Source organism: Pogonomyrmex barbatus, unplaced genomic scaffold, assembly GCF_055798465.1.
Source record: "Pogonomyrmex barbatus isolate J1 unplaced genomic scaffold, ASM5579846v1 scaffold5, whole genome shotgun sequence".
NCBI lineage: Eukaryota > Metazoa > Arthropoda > Insecta > Hymenoptera > Formicidae > Pogonomyrmex > Pogonomyrmex barbatus.
In genome coordinates this window covers 7,542,427-7,556,767 of record NW_028297149.1, presented here as the reverse complement: position 1 = coordinate 7,556,767, position 14,341 = coordinate 7,542,427, and the positions used below count along the sequence as shown (strand labels likewise).

Below are 14,341 nucleotides of genomic sequence, written 5' to 3'. Positions count from 1 at the left end.
TGAATAGAAAAAAAAAACCCGTTAAATCAGTATTAATGTTCTGGTTGTTTTTATATCCACTAAGAGGCCACAGCCCGCCGGTATCAATCTGATCGCGAAATGTATTCGCATCGCAAAATTTTCCACTTTTATCAACCGCGCCACTGAATTGTGAAACTACCGCAATATCATAATCGAAAATTTATCAGAATGTATGTTTGCGGGCGATGGTGAGCCAGCGTATTTGATTGCAAGCTCCCAAGCGCATTATGATTCTTCCCTGCACGCGCGGGCAAGTTATAAATCTTTAATGCTGTCAACGCGATGGCGATTTACTTCCGCTCCCAGTAGAGGTTTCGTGAAGTTTATTAAGCTCGTTTATACTCACATCTGCGAGCGGAAGTTTTTCTTCTAGTCACGAACTTGCGGGCGCACGCTGCTTTTTGCATAGTTCTCGCTGATTTAAAAATTTTTAGCGTGTCGAGAGAGGCGAAGATGATAATACTTCCGAAGTGCCATATACTGCTAAATGACTATATCGATAATTCCCGTACACATACGAGCGTACAGGCGATTTATCAGCGAGACATGCGACGCTGTTGCGGAAACTTGCGGCGAATTCATGAACTTGCTATTCGGAAAATGCACGCTTTGTATATGTTACCTTGGGTAACAATGGAGGAAAAAGTAGTCGTGGAATTGCAACCTCACGTTTCTCCCCTGCATTATTGTGTAGAATTCTTATTTAAAAAAATACTTGGAATTTCAAGGCGTTTTTTCGTAAATGGTTTACATTTGACGTGAAGGTATTGTTCTTTATCGTGCTAATAAAGCCGGAAACTCATTGCGCAATTTTCAGAAATTGCGCAAATTGCCACGATACGAGGGATGTTTGGCTTGAAAAAGCGATGAATCGTAAATTATCGAGAGCGTGAATCATTCATTGTGTGTTGCGAAATTTATTATATTTTCGACAACTAAAGCACTTGTCGAAAAGTGCAAATCTTTCACAGCGATTGAGTTAATGTTGCATATGCAAATCACATGTCGCGCTGTTACCGCCTCTCGGAATACGAAAGCGACTGGCATTTACCGTCCCATCGTTTCTAGCGCGGTGTTTGCTGAAGATATCTTGATCGTTATCGAGTATTCGCTCTCGTAACCTTTTCCTTTCACCACCCCGTCCCGATGTCATCGAGAATTACGTTAATCCGCTCGCTTCGCCCGCACCCCGTGTTTGCCGTCCATAACATGGCAAACCAAAAATTGAAATTTTTTACGGAAGTGCGAACAACACTGACCAGCGGTCAATAATAAATTCATGTAATGCACATGCATCTATATACCCTTATTTATTATATATGCTACTATCAGAATTAGGATAATCTTTCGTTTCGAGCGCAGTCAAGAGCCAAGCGCTATATGCATCGATCGAAAATCATACGTGCGCGAGATGCAGACGTGCACGTGATAAAATTTATGATCACGCCTGCCATTGACGGCTGGTTCTTAGCGCGACATTAGGTGACTTGCATTTTGATCGGATGAGAAGCACAGGAAGGATACGTACCGCACCGCAGAAACCCGCACGTATACCGCAGGGATGACTGATCCGCCTAGTCATTTGGGTTTAGCGAATCCACGGACCCAAGCTCAGTAAACCACAAACACTTACACACATTTACACACCATTTACACTAATATATATACATATATATATATATATATATGTTTTTGTGAGCAATAATGCAATAGACATTAAAGAAAAAGGTGCGTGCTAAAGTGCAAATACAATCTAATTTAAGAAGAAAAAATATAGTTCGATATAAATAGATTATAATAGCGAAAATTTATGTGAAATTTATGTTTTATTTTTATTCTTTAATTAAAAAAGAAAGCTTGCATACAGCGCGTATCGATTGCGCAATAATTTTCAGCAAGCTTCATTTTCGCTAGGTAATAGCCCGTCTTTCCCTTGGCTCGCGTAAATACCCGATTTCCGAACGGATTATTGATAGCTTGTGGTTGTTTCACAATATTGAGACGGTTATCGTATAAAATTGCATGCACAAATATGGGCAAATCAGATATTGAACATTAATGAAGTTACGAAAACTGAAATCCAGTATCGGTTTAATAATTTTAACGTAATTGTGAATTCTAACATGATTGTTTTTCACTTTGGAATTAAAATAAACAAACAAATTAAAACATATATTTGAAAAATTGATAAACAATATTTTTATCAAAATCAAAAATTTTAATCGTACTTGTAATACAAGTATTTATACAACAACAAATTATAAATTAAATTACAATTATAAATCACTTTAACGTATTGTGTATAGAATAATTTGTTATCCGCAAATATTTTTAAAATCGATTGAAAGCGTTGCGATCTTATTTTATTTACAAGAAAGTTATTTTTGATATCTTTTTTAAATCAACAATTTTATCTGAAAAATCGTATAAAGATATAACAAATAAAACCCGTAAAATCCGAAGTAAAGCGAACGAAGTTGTTATTTATACGTTTACTATTTGGTAAATGATATTTGTTGTCATTTTTATTTAATTTCATGTTGAATACACATTGGATTTTGATACACATTGGATTAAACATCTTAAGATATTTTTTATGTGTAATCATGCTAATTAACTAAATGCGGCCGTATGCAAATTAAATAATAATAATAAGGTATTTAATTGTGAACTTTTTCTATACTTCAAACACACATTTTTCACGTAATAAATGGAAATAACATCATTTGTTATTTTACATTATAGCGATTTTAAAGGAAATACAAGAAAAAAAATTAAATCGGCTTGCTTAATTAAAATATATTTTTAAAATCTCTTAATTTACGTTTGGAAAGGATTGGAATGGAGAAAATTCTTTTCTCTCATTTTAATCAGCGATCTCGCGCATTGAAATTATAGTTTTAGTTTTGCTAACGAAAAATACGAGAATGGAAAAACATGTAATTTTGAAAATCTATTTCTCTACTCTATCGAATGATGCAACGATGTAGGGAATTTCTCGTTTTGAATAAGGATTCGTATTCATATTCCGTTTATTATTCAAAAAACTCACATAACTTTCATTTTCAGAAAAGATATTCTATATGTGTTTCCATATACTGTTACGATTTACAAATTTTTTCATTTGTACATATATAAAAAAAGGATTAATTGCTGATTTGTCGTCATTTAATTAATCATCATCCTATGTATATTTATGCTACACGTGCACTTTTAAACGTACCGTGCGAGTAGTAGATATTTCAATTACGGTTCCCAAACTCGAGGAAGATTATGGTACCAGGAATGAATACGCAATATCCCCGGTATTTTCTTCGTGGTCTCGGCGAGTTGTCGCGTTTCGAGATGCCGGAGGCATCTTCGTTCCCCAGGGACACCTTACTTTCTTTCGGTCCCCCATTCGTCTTACATATGCGGACGCGCGCGCCCCATCTTGACAGCTCGCCTTATCGTCCTCTCTTCATTCTCGCCGACATCATAGGAAATTGCGGACAAGTTTCCCCCGAGGCGGTTGCTCCACAGAGAAATTCGACCAATTAGATCGACGGAAAACTTTCTTACCATCAAACTTAATCGGCGAGCGGCGGTCTCGAAGCTCCGCTCTCGACGTCGTGTGTGTACGCGTGCGTACTTTTCCGAACGAATAATACGCATGGCCGAAGTCGAAGCTCCGCATCCTACGCACGGACACGTTTGCTTCTATACCCACCCGATTGCCGCCGGAATACTAATGAACCCAACGCACCCGCCGAAGACGTAAGCAAGGTAGCAGGTGAAGATTCGATCCTCGCGTACTTAATGGCGTACTCCTTAATTACAAGCCGCGCGCGCGCATCTGTCTGCCGCGGAAAGGCATAATCAACCGACGGAAAGTTCCGAGCAAGTTCCGCGGTTCGTGTCCCAGAAAAAGCATAAAGACGATCCTGCATGCGCCGAGAATCGAGGCCTGAGACCGATTTGTGGCCGTCATACTTGGCAACTTTGTTGAATGTAACGTATGAGAGAACACAAGATTATTGCTATTCTGCAAGCTACTTCAAACATTTGAGATTGCAATGCAACACTTAACAGATAACTTTGGTAAATGTTTCGGTAATACGTTTAATACACACAATGATATAATTGAAGAAAATTTCCTTGGAGGGCTTTTTAATGATAATATAATTCTTTTAATGATAATATAATTCTTTTGTTAATATTGATCTACATGTATTGATTGAAGTATATGTTTGCTTCCATGTTATTATCTTGTACTTTATTTATATGTTATTTCTATAAAAATCGTATACAAAGTGAATCCCGTCTGAGCGTCATATGGATACATTTTTAAGCGTATAGGACAAAAAATTCCATGTGAATAGCCAAACTAATTGACAGCTTATATACGAGCTATCGTATGTGTCGCGGTATTTGTGCACGAACGCTCTGTAATTAACGATGTGCGTGGAAAAACCATAAGTCACAAGAAAATATTGATTGAAATGAAAGCGTGGTGTATCGTATAACTTGATTCGAAAAAATATTTTTAAAGCTCGAAAATATCGTTTATATACTATAAAATAGGAAAAAAGCACGGATTTTCAATTATAAATTTGACGTATAAAATGATTTTTATCTCAACGAAAGGAACAAATAGGGTAATATGGAGAATATTAGCTCCAGTTATCGTACGTAATAGATAATTAATTGATTATTAAACAATTAACTTATACCATTATGCATGAGATGGCATATTAAATAATGGAGGTAATCGTAGTAATTGTACCTCGTGCACAAGTAATCGAGAACCCGACAAATTAAATCGATATTTACTTACCGATTCTAATGACCGGCGGCAGCGACATGACAGTGGTGATCGAAATGACGATTATGACGAACAACAGTGCCATCGTGTCCACCGTGAAGATAATTCACACTTGGACGATTATGACATCGTTCGTGTGGATTTTCCGTAAGACGAAATGCGACGAAAAAAGGAAAAGAAAATCATAGGTACGTGAAGTTATGCCGTTCTCACCGACACTTTAACACTAAACTGCACATCTTCAAAAATTCGTCGCATAACAGAGAGAATTCTTAAGCGATCATCATCTTCCGTGCAGGCTTGATCTGAAAAATAAAAGAAAGAACTTTATAATAAAGTATCAAACAAAACTACAAGATTGTATGAGATAATCATTTATAAATTATTATAAATTTTTTTAAATTTTAATTATTATAAATAGAAAATTATTTACAACATTATAAATAGAAAAAAGTGTATAGTGTAAGATAAATTTAATAAATAAGATTAGTATGTAACAAGAGATAAAATATATTATTATAAGTTTTTAAATATTCTGATAATATAATATTAAATTTCAAATGTACAGTACATATGTATATAAATAAAACTTTTACAATTCTTAATGTTACATACGTGTGCCTAAAATCATCGTAACATTAGTCATATTTGTTCATCGGTATAGCTTTCTGGTTAAATAGACATTTATTGGAGAAACAATATATGCGTAATAAAATAACTCATGACCTCATAAAATCAGGGCTCGAACAGACCAGCAAAATGCAATCTGCTGGAGGCCATGCTTTTTCACTGGTAAATTAATTGCTTAAATGGCTAGCACAACTCTATACGAGATCGTTTGTTGAAAGTAACAACCAGTAGATTTTTACGATTTATGATTTTCGTCTAGAACGAAAAGTAAGCTCATACCATTAGCGATGTAATTTGTTAGAATTTATTAGTCAAATAAAAATTTAAATATCTATTATTTTCAGTCATTTTTATCTGCATTTTGAAATAAAACAAGTTTATATTTATTATACTCACAAAAATACTCATAAGATACTTGCTAGTATAATTTAAACTATCCAAACATGAAAAATATTTTATATTAAACAGCGATCGATTTTAAAAAAGACAAAACTTATTAAAAATAATATTTTTATAATAATATGATATCACTTATATGCGCATAATATTAAGTTTTTAAAAAGATTTGCTATTTAAAAAAAAACTGCTAGGCATAACTATATTCTTTTTAACATAGTCATTTTGGTTGCGCACGTTAGACCTAAAGTCTGATTTAGTTTTCTATGCTTCAAAAATGATGAGAAAAGAAGCGATGCTATGGTCTCTGGAGTGAAATCACATGGGTCCGCGTTTCCACTCCCAGAGGTGCATTTTCCAGAGGGAAAGATGGAAAAAAGGGAGTGCGACCTCCTTGGTAGATACGACCTCCGTTACGTCGGAGCCAAAGATACCAAGGGAAAGAGAGTCGCTCTCTTTATTTCCGAAGCGATTCTGGAGTTTTTGGTCCTGCCACGATAGTGTCCCCACGCCCGACTCTATCTCGACGTGCCGCATTGTGTTGCCCGACAATCCCGTCCCCGTAACTTCGATCGTGCTAACGCGACAGATAGAGTTCGTACTTAAAACTGCGTTACGAGAAAAATGTAGTTGAATCAAGCGCTTTCCCGGCGAGCAAACTCCCTCAATCTCAACGACATTCCTTGAAGCAAACCACCGGAATATCGCAGAATAGCGTCGAGGGACACAATAGCGTCATAATTTCCTCCGTGAAATGACTAACGGGAGAATTTATAAGTTTTGCTAGCTTAAAAGATTTATGTTATATTTATGTTATCTTTTTTTCTCTTAATATCAAATAAATATTTAATGGATATTTATACAATATACATATATCGATTTTGGCAATGTCGACATTTTGGAATTTTGGAATTTCTTAATCCATGTTAATCCATGTTAATATTATATTTATATTAATATTAACTCTTAAATATTAATAATATTAATAATTCGCTGATATTATTCACATTTCTGATAAATACATTTTAATATACGTAAAATTATTTATTATCCATGCAACAATATATCTTGCTTCTGATATCAATACATTTATTTGATTACATTGGCGCAAGAATTATTCTGTAGATTTAGTTAGATACGAATTCGATTACATTATTGTTATCATCTATATATATGGTTATATCATCTTTCGATGAATAACACACTATTACACTATGTTGACACGCAGATTTGAATAATGTGAAATTCAAGACTTTAATTACATAGGTTAAATTATCCACGCACTGTACACAAATAAAGAAACTAATTAACCATATCTAATTATTGATATCATTTATCATCAGATAAAATTTCTTTAGATCATAATACAATATTCTCTTCGTACAATAAGCTGCACGACTACAATACAAATCAAAGTATATCGACAAGTTTTCCGTATTTGACGATCAAAAAACTGGTCAAGAGAATAAAGACTTCGCGCGTGCTACTCGTCGAATCGTCAACAACGAGCTCTCAACGAAAGTTCAGTGTCGATGCCGCATGCAGCTCACGCTTTCGCTATTAGAGTTAGCGTAAACGGATTTCAACTAACCCAATTTAACCAGGGTAACTTTGCCTCTCGCTGCGTGTTTGTTTGCCGAACGGCGCGGTCCTAAGCGCGCCGCTTGATTACGTAGGTGTGTCCATTGCGTTTGAAATGGCTTTTTTTCATTCTGCCGTCTTTCGTCCCATTCGGCAACTCTATGTGGCGTACGCTCTCCTTTCTCTCGTGTAATCCTCTTAGTAATTCAAGACTTTTGTCCTAACAAAATTGTCATATCTTATTAAGAGGATTTATCAAGGAAGTGGTAGTATATCACAAAATTATGTGAATTTTTAATATTAGAATGATACATATATGACAAATAAATCTCTAATATAAAAAATGAGAAACATTTTAGGATGAAGTAGTATTTAAAAGTGCAAAAAATAATATTTTTAGATATAACTTCTTGTTTAGAGATAACTCTCGGAAACAAACATAATGATCTTTTGCTAATGGATGCTTATTTTTTAATATTTCTAATTAATAATTTATTATAATTTAACAAAAATTTAACAAAAATTAAGTGCATGTTAAAGAAAGAAATAGGGATAAAGTGTGGAAACCATATTGTGCACGCTTTTTTTACAACAATAGATAACATTTGGAGTGCGTTTTATTGCCGATAAAAACTACATTACATCCATTCTTTATGGGTTTTACGATCGAGAAGAATTAACGTGGATAGAGAGCAAGGATCGTCTTTCTAGATCGTAAAAGAGTGCTGATAACCATAATTTTCAACAAAAGCTGCTTTTTATTCTTTCTTCTTGCAGTTATTTAATTTTACAATTTTACGTTTAAGTGTATTTTATTGTAGACGTATTTTTAATTATTTATTTTAGTGCATCAAAAGACTGGAGGGCGATATAGAAAATCGGTTGTCTTAAGTTTTTGCTTGTTAAAACTCCGATAATCCGATTTATTGAAAGCTAAGTTTATCATCTTTCATTGAAAAGCTAAAACTATTTCTGCATAATATTTTACGATAAATATTTTTAAACTGTTGAAACTGAAATTATAAATATATCAATTTGATAATACTCAGATATAAGATATAAGATCAAAATAATTTTATGAACAATTAATGTTCTTTTCAATTTTACAAAAATTTATATCTTATTTTACAAAAATTTATATCTTTCTAACCTCATAGACCTTAACTTTAATTCAACATTACAATGGTTGATTAAGCTACTACATATATATATGTAATATAATAATAAATTTATTATATTAATATATATATATATATATATATATATATATAAATGATGTGGTTTTAGGTTTTGTTATATTAAAAATTTTTTTAATTTAAGCCGTTATAATAATAATAAGTCGTCTAATAATAAATTAGTTGTAAAATTCAAATCGTCATTATCAGGGTTCTGATATTACATGATACTTTTAATGAAGACTTAAATAGCCCAGTTTTATTACGAAATTCAAGCAAAGAGAAGGAATAAATGAAACGTAGCAGATTGATGCACGATACTATTACATTCTGGCGAAGTTACGAAGCAAGTAGTGTAGAGGATAAAACCGAGGCGTATTGTAGAAGTAACGAATCACCAATCAGGATTTAACGGCAACAAGTAAAGACGCACGATATTTCGAGCGGACCTTAACTTCCGTTTCTTCTCGTTTTATTTCCTCTCGTTTCGAACAATCGGGTTATAATAAATTTCTAAAAATTATTAGGACGCTTCTATGGTCGAAGTATATAAGCTACATCGCATCAGCGATACATTGCACTACGAATGAATGCTCGGTGGGTGGTTGCGCGATTAATAACGCGACGGTGTCAGCAAGAATTTCATAACTTCCATATTCTCGAGGAGATTCAGGAAGAAAGTTGACGCGTCGCGGTTGAGCGAGATTTAACGAAGAAACGGTAAATGGTTAATCGATATTAGAATCGCGTGAGATATGTAGATGGATGGATCATAAGAACGAGTCAAAGAAATTAGTCATCTAGTTAAAATGTATGACATATTGATATTTAAACTTATTTGTGACATTTTAAATCCGCAATTTTCAACTCTGGCATATAAAATTATGCCACGCAACAGTCATAATTTGCAGTTTTCTCTTCAAAACTCCAAAATTTTCTGAAATAGTTTATTAGCAGATATACGTGAATATAAATTTATGAATAAATCAAAATAATGATAAAGCATTTGAACATGGAATGGAAAAAGCATTGGAACATTTTTAAATATATTTAACAATAATATTTATAAAATATTTATATCTATTCTTCATAAGAATTTAATTTAATATATTATTTTTATATTTTAAATACATATATTAAATATATTTTATGTCTCTTAGATCTGTCATGAAAACAATTTCAGTAAAAGGAGACAAAAATATTTTGTACTAAACATTGTACTGAAAGTGAAGCATGATGCTGTTAGAAGCAAGTGCAGACTGGAAAATTATGAATTTCTAACACGTAGCGCTACGCTTTCAGGAAACATATGCTTCAGAAATGTCAAGTTGCAAGATGGAAGGAAGGAAACATTTGACGAGTGTGTCTCTCGTTTGTCTCGATTATTTCGGAATGAGGCGTTAACCGCGCTCCGAGTTGAGAGAAAGCGTGAAAGACGCGTTTAAAGTAAGGAAAGAAGTTGGGAACGTCGTTGCTACGTTGTGACGTTATCGTATTATACAATACAACATACCATATTTCTACACGCGCGAAACCCGCTTTTGCTCACGTGGAAGCCCAACGATGTTCTTCGGAGAGCTTCTCCTTGCAAATGGGAAATATACGCGCGGCAAAAAGGAACTGCACTCAGCGTACTTTTTTTTTAAATAAAATTTGAAAATGCGATAATAAAAATTGAAAATGCGATGTCAAAAGTAATCGCAACTGCATTCGTTGCATTCGTTGTTATTACTTTAATAAAAATGTAGCATATTCTTTCTTCGGCGGATTAATACAAAGCGATTTGCAATAACTGCAATAAGTAATTACGGTAGTCTCATTAATGGTGAATTGTTTGGAAGTAAAATAAATACAATAAAGAGTATAAATGAAAAGAGAAAAGTATTTGGTATTGATTATTAAGCGAGATAGAATTTATTCAACAGCGGAGAATAAGAAAAATATGAATAATTATTTTCATCAATTGTATTGTTTTCATTATTTTCTTTATGAGGAAAAAATTTTCATTTATATTATAAAATATGATTTATAAAACATCTTTCATTAATTGTCCATGTTTCTTGTATTGCTTCTGTTATATTAAAATAATTTAATACAGCATATATTATTATAAATATTATAATCAACATATTAGAGACGAATATTCTGTATTATATGTATAAATTTGTATAATATAAATTTCGTATATAGTTTGTATTATTTAGCTCGTAATTAAAATATTGCTCATGTATAATGCACATATTTAATATTTAGAATCAAAACTTCATTTGCAAACTGTCTATTAAAAATTCATATATGAAACGCTTAGGTTTGTATACACTAAACCTTTGTCCTTCATTTTTCATTAATACAGTAAATATTTTAACAATCATATGTTAAAGACTCATGATTGATACATATAGATGACATTTCTACAAGTTGTTGATTAAATCAAATATCACATTAATAATATTCCATATATTGTGGGATAACAAGCAGATTATGTTTGTATATTTGTATTATATTATTATAATACAAAATTTTGTTGTTAATAAACAAATAAGCTTCTACTATTACATTAATAACAATTTATGATGCTGCATTAATAATAATATAACATAGCTATAAAAAAACTTATGCCCAATCATATTGTGAATAAATTAATTAGCAATGGAATTTTATATAACAATAACTTATATATAACACTTATATGTCTTATAATCTTATAACAAGTTTCTCTGTGCTAATTAACAAATGTTACTGTTTGACAATACCATTAATCAATACTATTAACCAAACTGCTTACACAATTTTGGATTTATTAACAACCAAAAGTAAAAAATTCTTTAATTAAACTATAGATATGTATATGTAAAGCTTGATTGTTCGTTTTAGTGTAATTATTAATTTTATTTTCTCAAAATTGCATTATGTCATATAATTAGTATTAATTTTAATATTAATTATATATACATACATCAAAATAAAAAAAGATATTGAAAATTAAAATGAGAAGAAAAATGGCTATAAGTGGAACATCTCCAATGAGAATGTGTTTAAGATATCAATCAAAACTTATGTATTGGCAATGCATTGTATATAGTATACAGTACTGTACATTATTGTATAGAGTAAGAGGTGAAAGGAAAGCGAGAGTGAGAAAGAGCGTAGGAGCAAAGGATATTTGGGCTATCACATTCATTAATTATCGCTCGGTTGGAAATGACGCGGAATTTATGGATATCATCGCATTTAAAGTTGAATCGTATAGCGTATTAATACATCTAATCGTACCACTGATACATAGTAACAATAATTATGATTAATGACTATGTAGATGTCTATTATTCTAAACCATGTGGATTGCAATGACTTCATTATCAAACAAATAATTGGTAAATGGAATATGCGATAATTAATAAACATCAATAGGCCAAATATTGTTTGTGTCTCACTCTCGCTTTTCTTTCACCTTGTGCTTTGTATAAAGAAATAAATTTAGATACGCTTAAGTTAAACAAAAAGTTAAAAATAAAAAAAAAAATAAAATTAATTTATATAAATTTGAATTAATTTTTATTAGATCGCGTTTCAATATTTACAAAAAAATATTGCAAAAAGATAACGCGAGGGTTATTAAAATAAGTTCTATTATACTATTGTACAGTTAATAAATAAAATATATTCGATTCATGACAATTACATGAAATATTTAATTATCGGTGCAAGAAGTTATAAATTATTATTTGTTAATGTTATCACAATAAAAAACTTTCTTAAAGATAATCCGCCATCGGTTATTCAATACGCCATACTTAACGATCGCTTGCAAAATATGTAAGCCTTCGTGAGTTGTGCAAATCCTTCGTGCCGCGCGGATATAATCTCGAAATTTCTATGACACTCGAAACTGTATTTACGAAAGCGGATATTACGGACCGTGTTTCTGCCAGGCTATTTTGAAATACTCGGATGCTCGTTAGCAAAGATAGGCAGACAGATAGCAAGAGAGTTGGCCTTTTTGATGCGGTATTAACACTATTCAACGCGCTCATCTCTTCTGCCACATCACTATTTTTGCATCGCATGCATGTACAAAGTATTCCAAGAGAGAATATTTTATTGATAGCTAAAGCTATAAGCTTTCTGTTTATAAATGAAAGATGTCAGATATCATACATATGTTATAGTCATAAAATAATAACCAGTTAATCTCATTGCAACTCATTTAATCAAATATATGTTATATTAAAGCACAAGATTTAAAGAGTAACGCTTATTAGCGAAATATTCACATTTTAAGAATAATTAGAAACAAAATTCACATATAGAAATATAAATCAAACTTAGTACAAATTAGTTTAACTTGTAATTTCTTTTTATAAATTGAATTAAATAAAACTATAAGTTTTAATTGAATTCCATGTTATTTTGTGAAATATCTCCACGTAAAATTGTAGAATTTTACCGACAAACTTTGTTTTAAAATAATATATTTTCTTTTTTCGAATATCTAATTTTCTCGACAGTTATATGCCAATAAAAATAACTTATAACTCGAGACAACACTCACGTTCGTCTACGCGACATAGAAGATATCATTGCATCTCACGAGACTCGTTCCGCACAACATGATTGCCATCAACAATTCTCTGGAAGAATTCTTCTTTCGTTTGCTCGGTTTCAAAATCACCGCGATGCTTTTAACATTCTGATGTGTCTCCTTTAATCCTTGATATGCTCTACCATCCCTGCACTTTCTTTATAGAGTCACCACGATCTTTTCTGCATATTCGCACAATTGAATTTTATCAGTCTCTCCGATTTTAATGTCGCTTATTTTTTATTTTTTATCACGTTTATAAATATCGTATCATTTTGATCACCTTATTATTTATCGGCGTCAATGCTTAAGGAAAGTAGAGATTGGGGAACGCGAAGATAAAACTGCTAAAATCCAAAACGTATGATGATCGATCGATCTTTTCTTCTTGAAAAAGTCGCAAAGTTTGGCTTTCCGGGTGGCATAATTAAAATGCAAATTTTTCTAAGCTAAAATTTTTTTTGTGTTAAAAATACTATATTATTAATTTGTACGACAAATTCTTTCTAAACTCGTCGATCACAAGTTTCTTAAAAAATTTGGTATGAGAACCAATTGACTTGATCGTCAAATAATCAAAACATTCCATGACGCATGGCGGTTTCCCTGTAACTCTTTGTATCCACTCACAGGCGAACGTCAAGCTTACTTCCGGCGTAATAAATCACACGAGTTTTCTCTGACCGGCTTGCGAGATCCGCGCGCAAACATCCGCGAGGACGACGAGAACCTCCCTATTTTAGGTACGCGCGGTCCGACGATCGCGAGAGACGCGCGGGCACTGGCTGCGCGAGAACTTACCGCCACCCCCGGACGAATGCGCGGACAGGCAGTGCGGGGTAGTGGGTGGCCTTCGAGGGTAGCTCGAAAGGGGTGGTTAGTAGAGTGACAGAAAGGAAGACAAAGACAGAGATAACAGCGGTCTGAGAGAGAAAGAAAGAGACGTGGAGAAAAGGGAGAAGGATACGCGGCGTGCGAGAGAAAAGGATAATGCATACGAAACACACAGAATTCTCGTTCGACATCCTGCGCGAGTGCCGAAGACAACCCTAGAAAGAAGCAGGCTCGCGTCCGCCTATGTAGGTTAGCGGACTCGCGCGACCCTGACCATCTCGTCGCTTCACAATGCGGACGTGTAGTCATCAGAAAGTA

The 14,341-nt window shown here is 33.0% G+C and overlaps 1 protein-coding gene across 11 annotated transcripts in view; it reads right to left on the bottom strand.

Moving 5' to 3' along the window:
* LOC105427216 (glutamate receptor ionotropic, kainate 2) overlaps window positions 1-13,989 on the bottom strand; it is a 128,203-nt gene extending 114,214 nt beyond the window's left edge. For 3 of the 11 annotated variants that reach the window (XM_089082084.1, XM_089082085.1, XM_089082089.1), the window contains exons 1-2: window positions 13,160-13,988; window positions 4,838-5,130 (exon numbers count right to left, since the gene is read on the bottom strand). In XM_089082084.1, coding sequence (XP_088938210.1) covers window positions 4,838-4,910 — 73 coding nt within the window. In that variant the 5' untranslated portion in view covers window positions 4,911-5,130; window positions 13,160-13,988. Of the gene's footprint in view, window positions 1-4,837; window positions 5,131-13,159 lie in introns of all 11 variants that reach the window. The other 8 variants (XM_089082083.1, XM_089082086.1, XM_089082088.1 and 5 more) reach the window with 5 other exon arrangements.
* Between the last annotated feature and the right edge of the window lie 352 nt (window positions 13,990-14,341).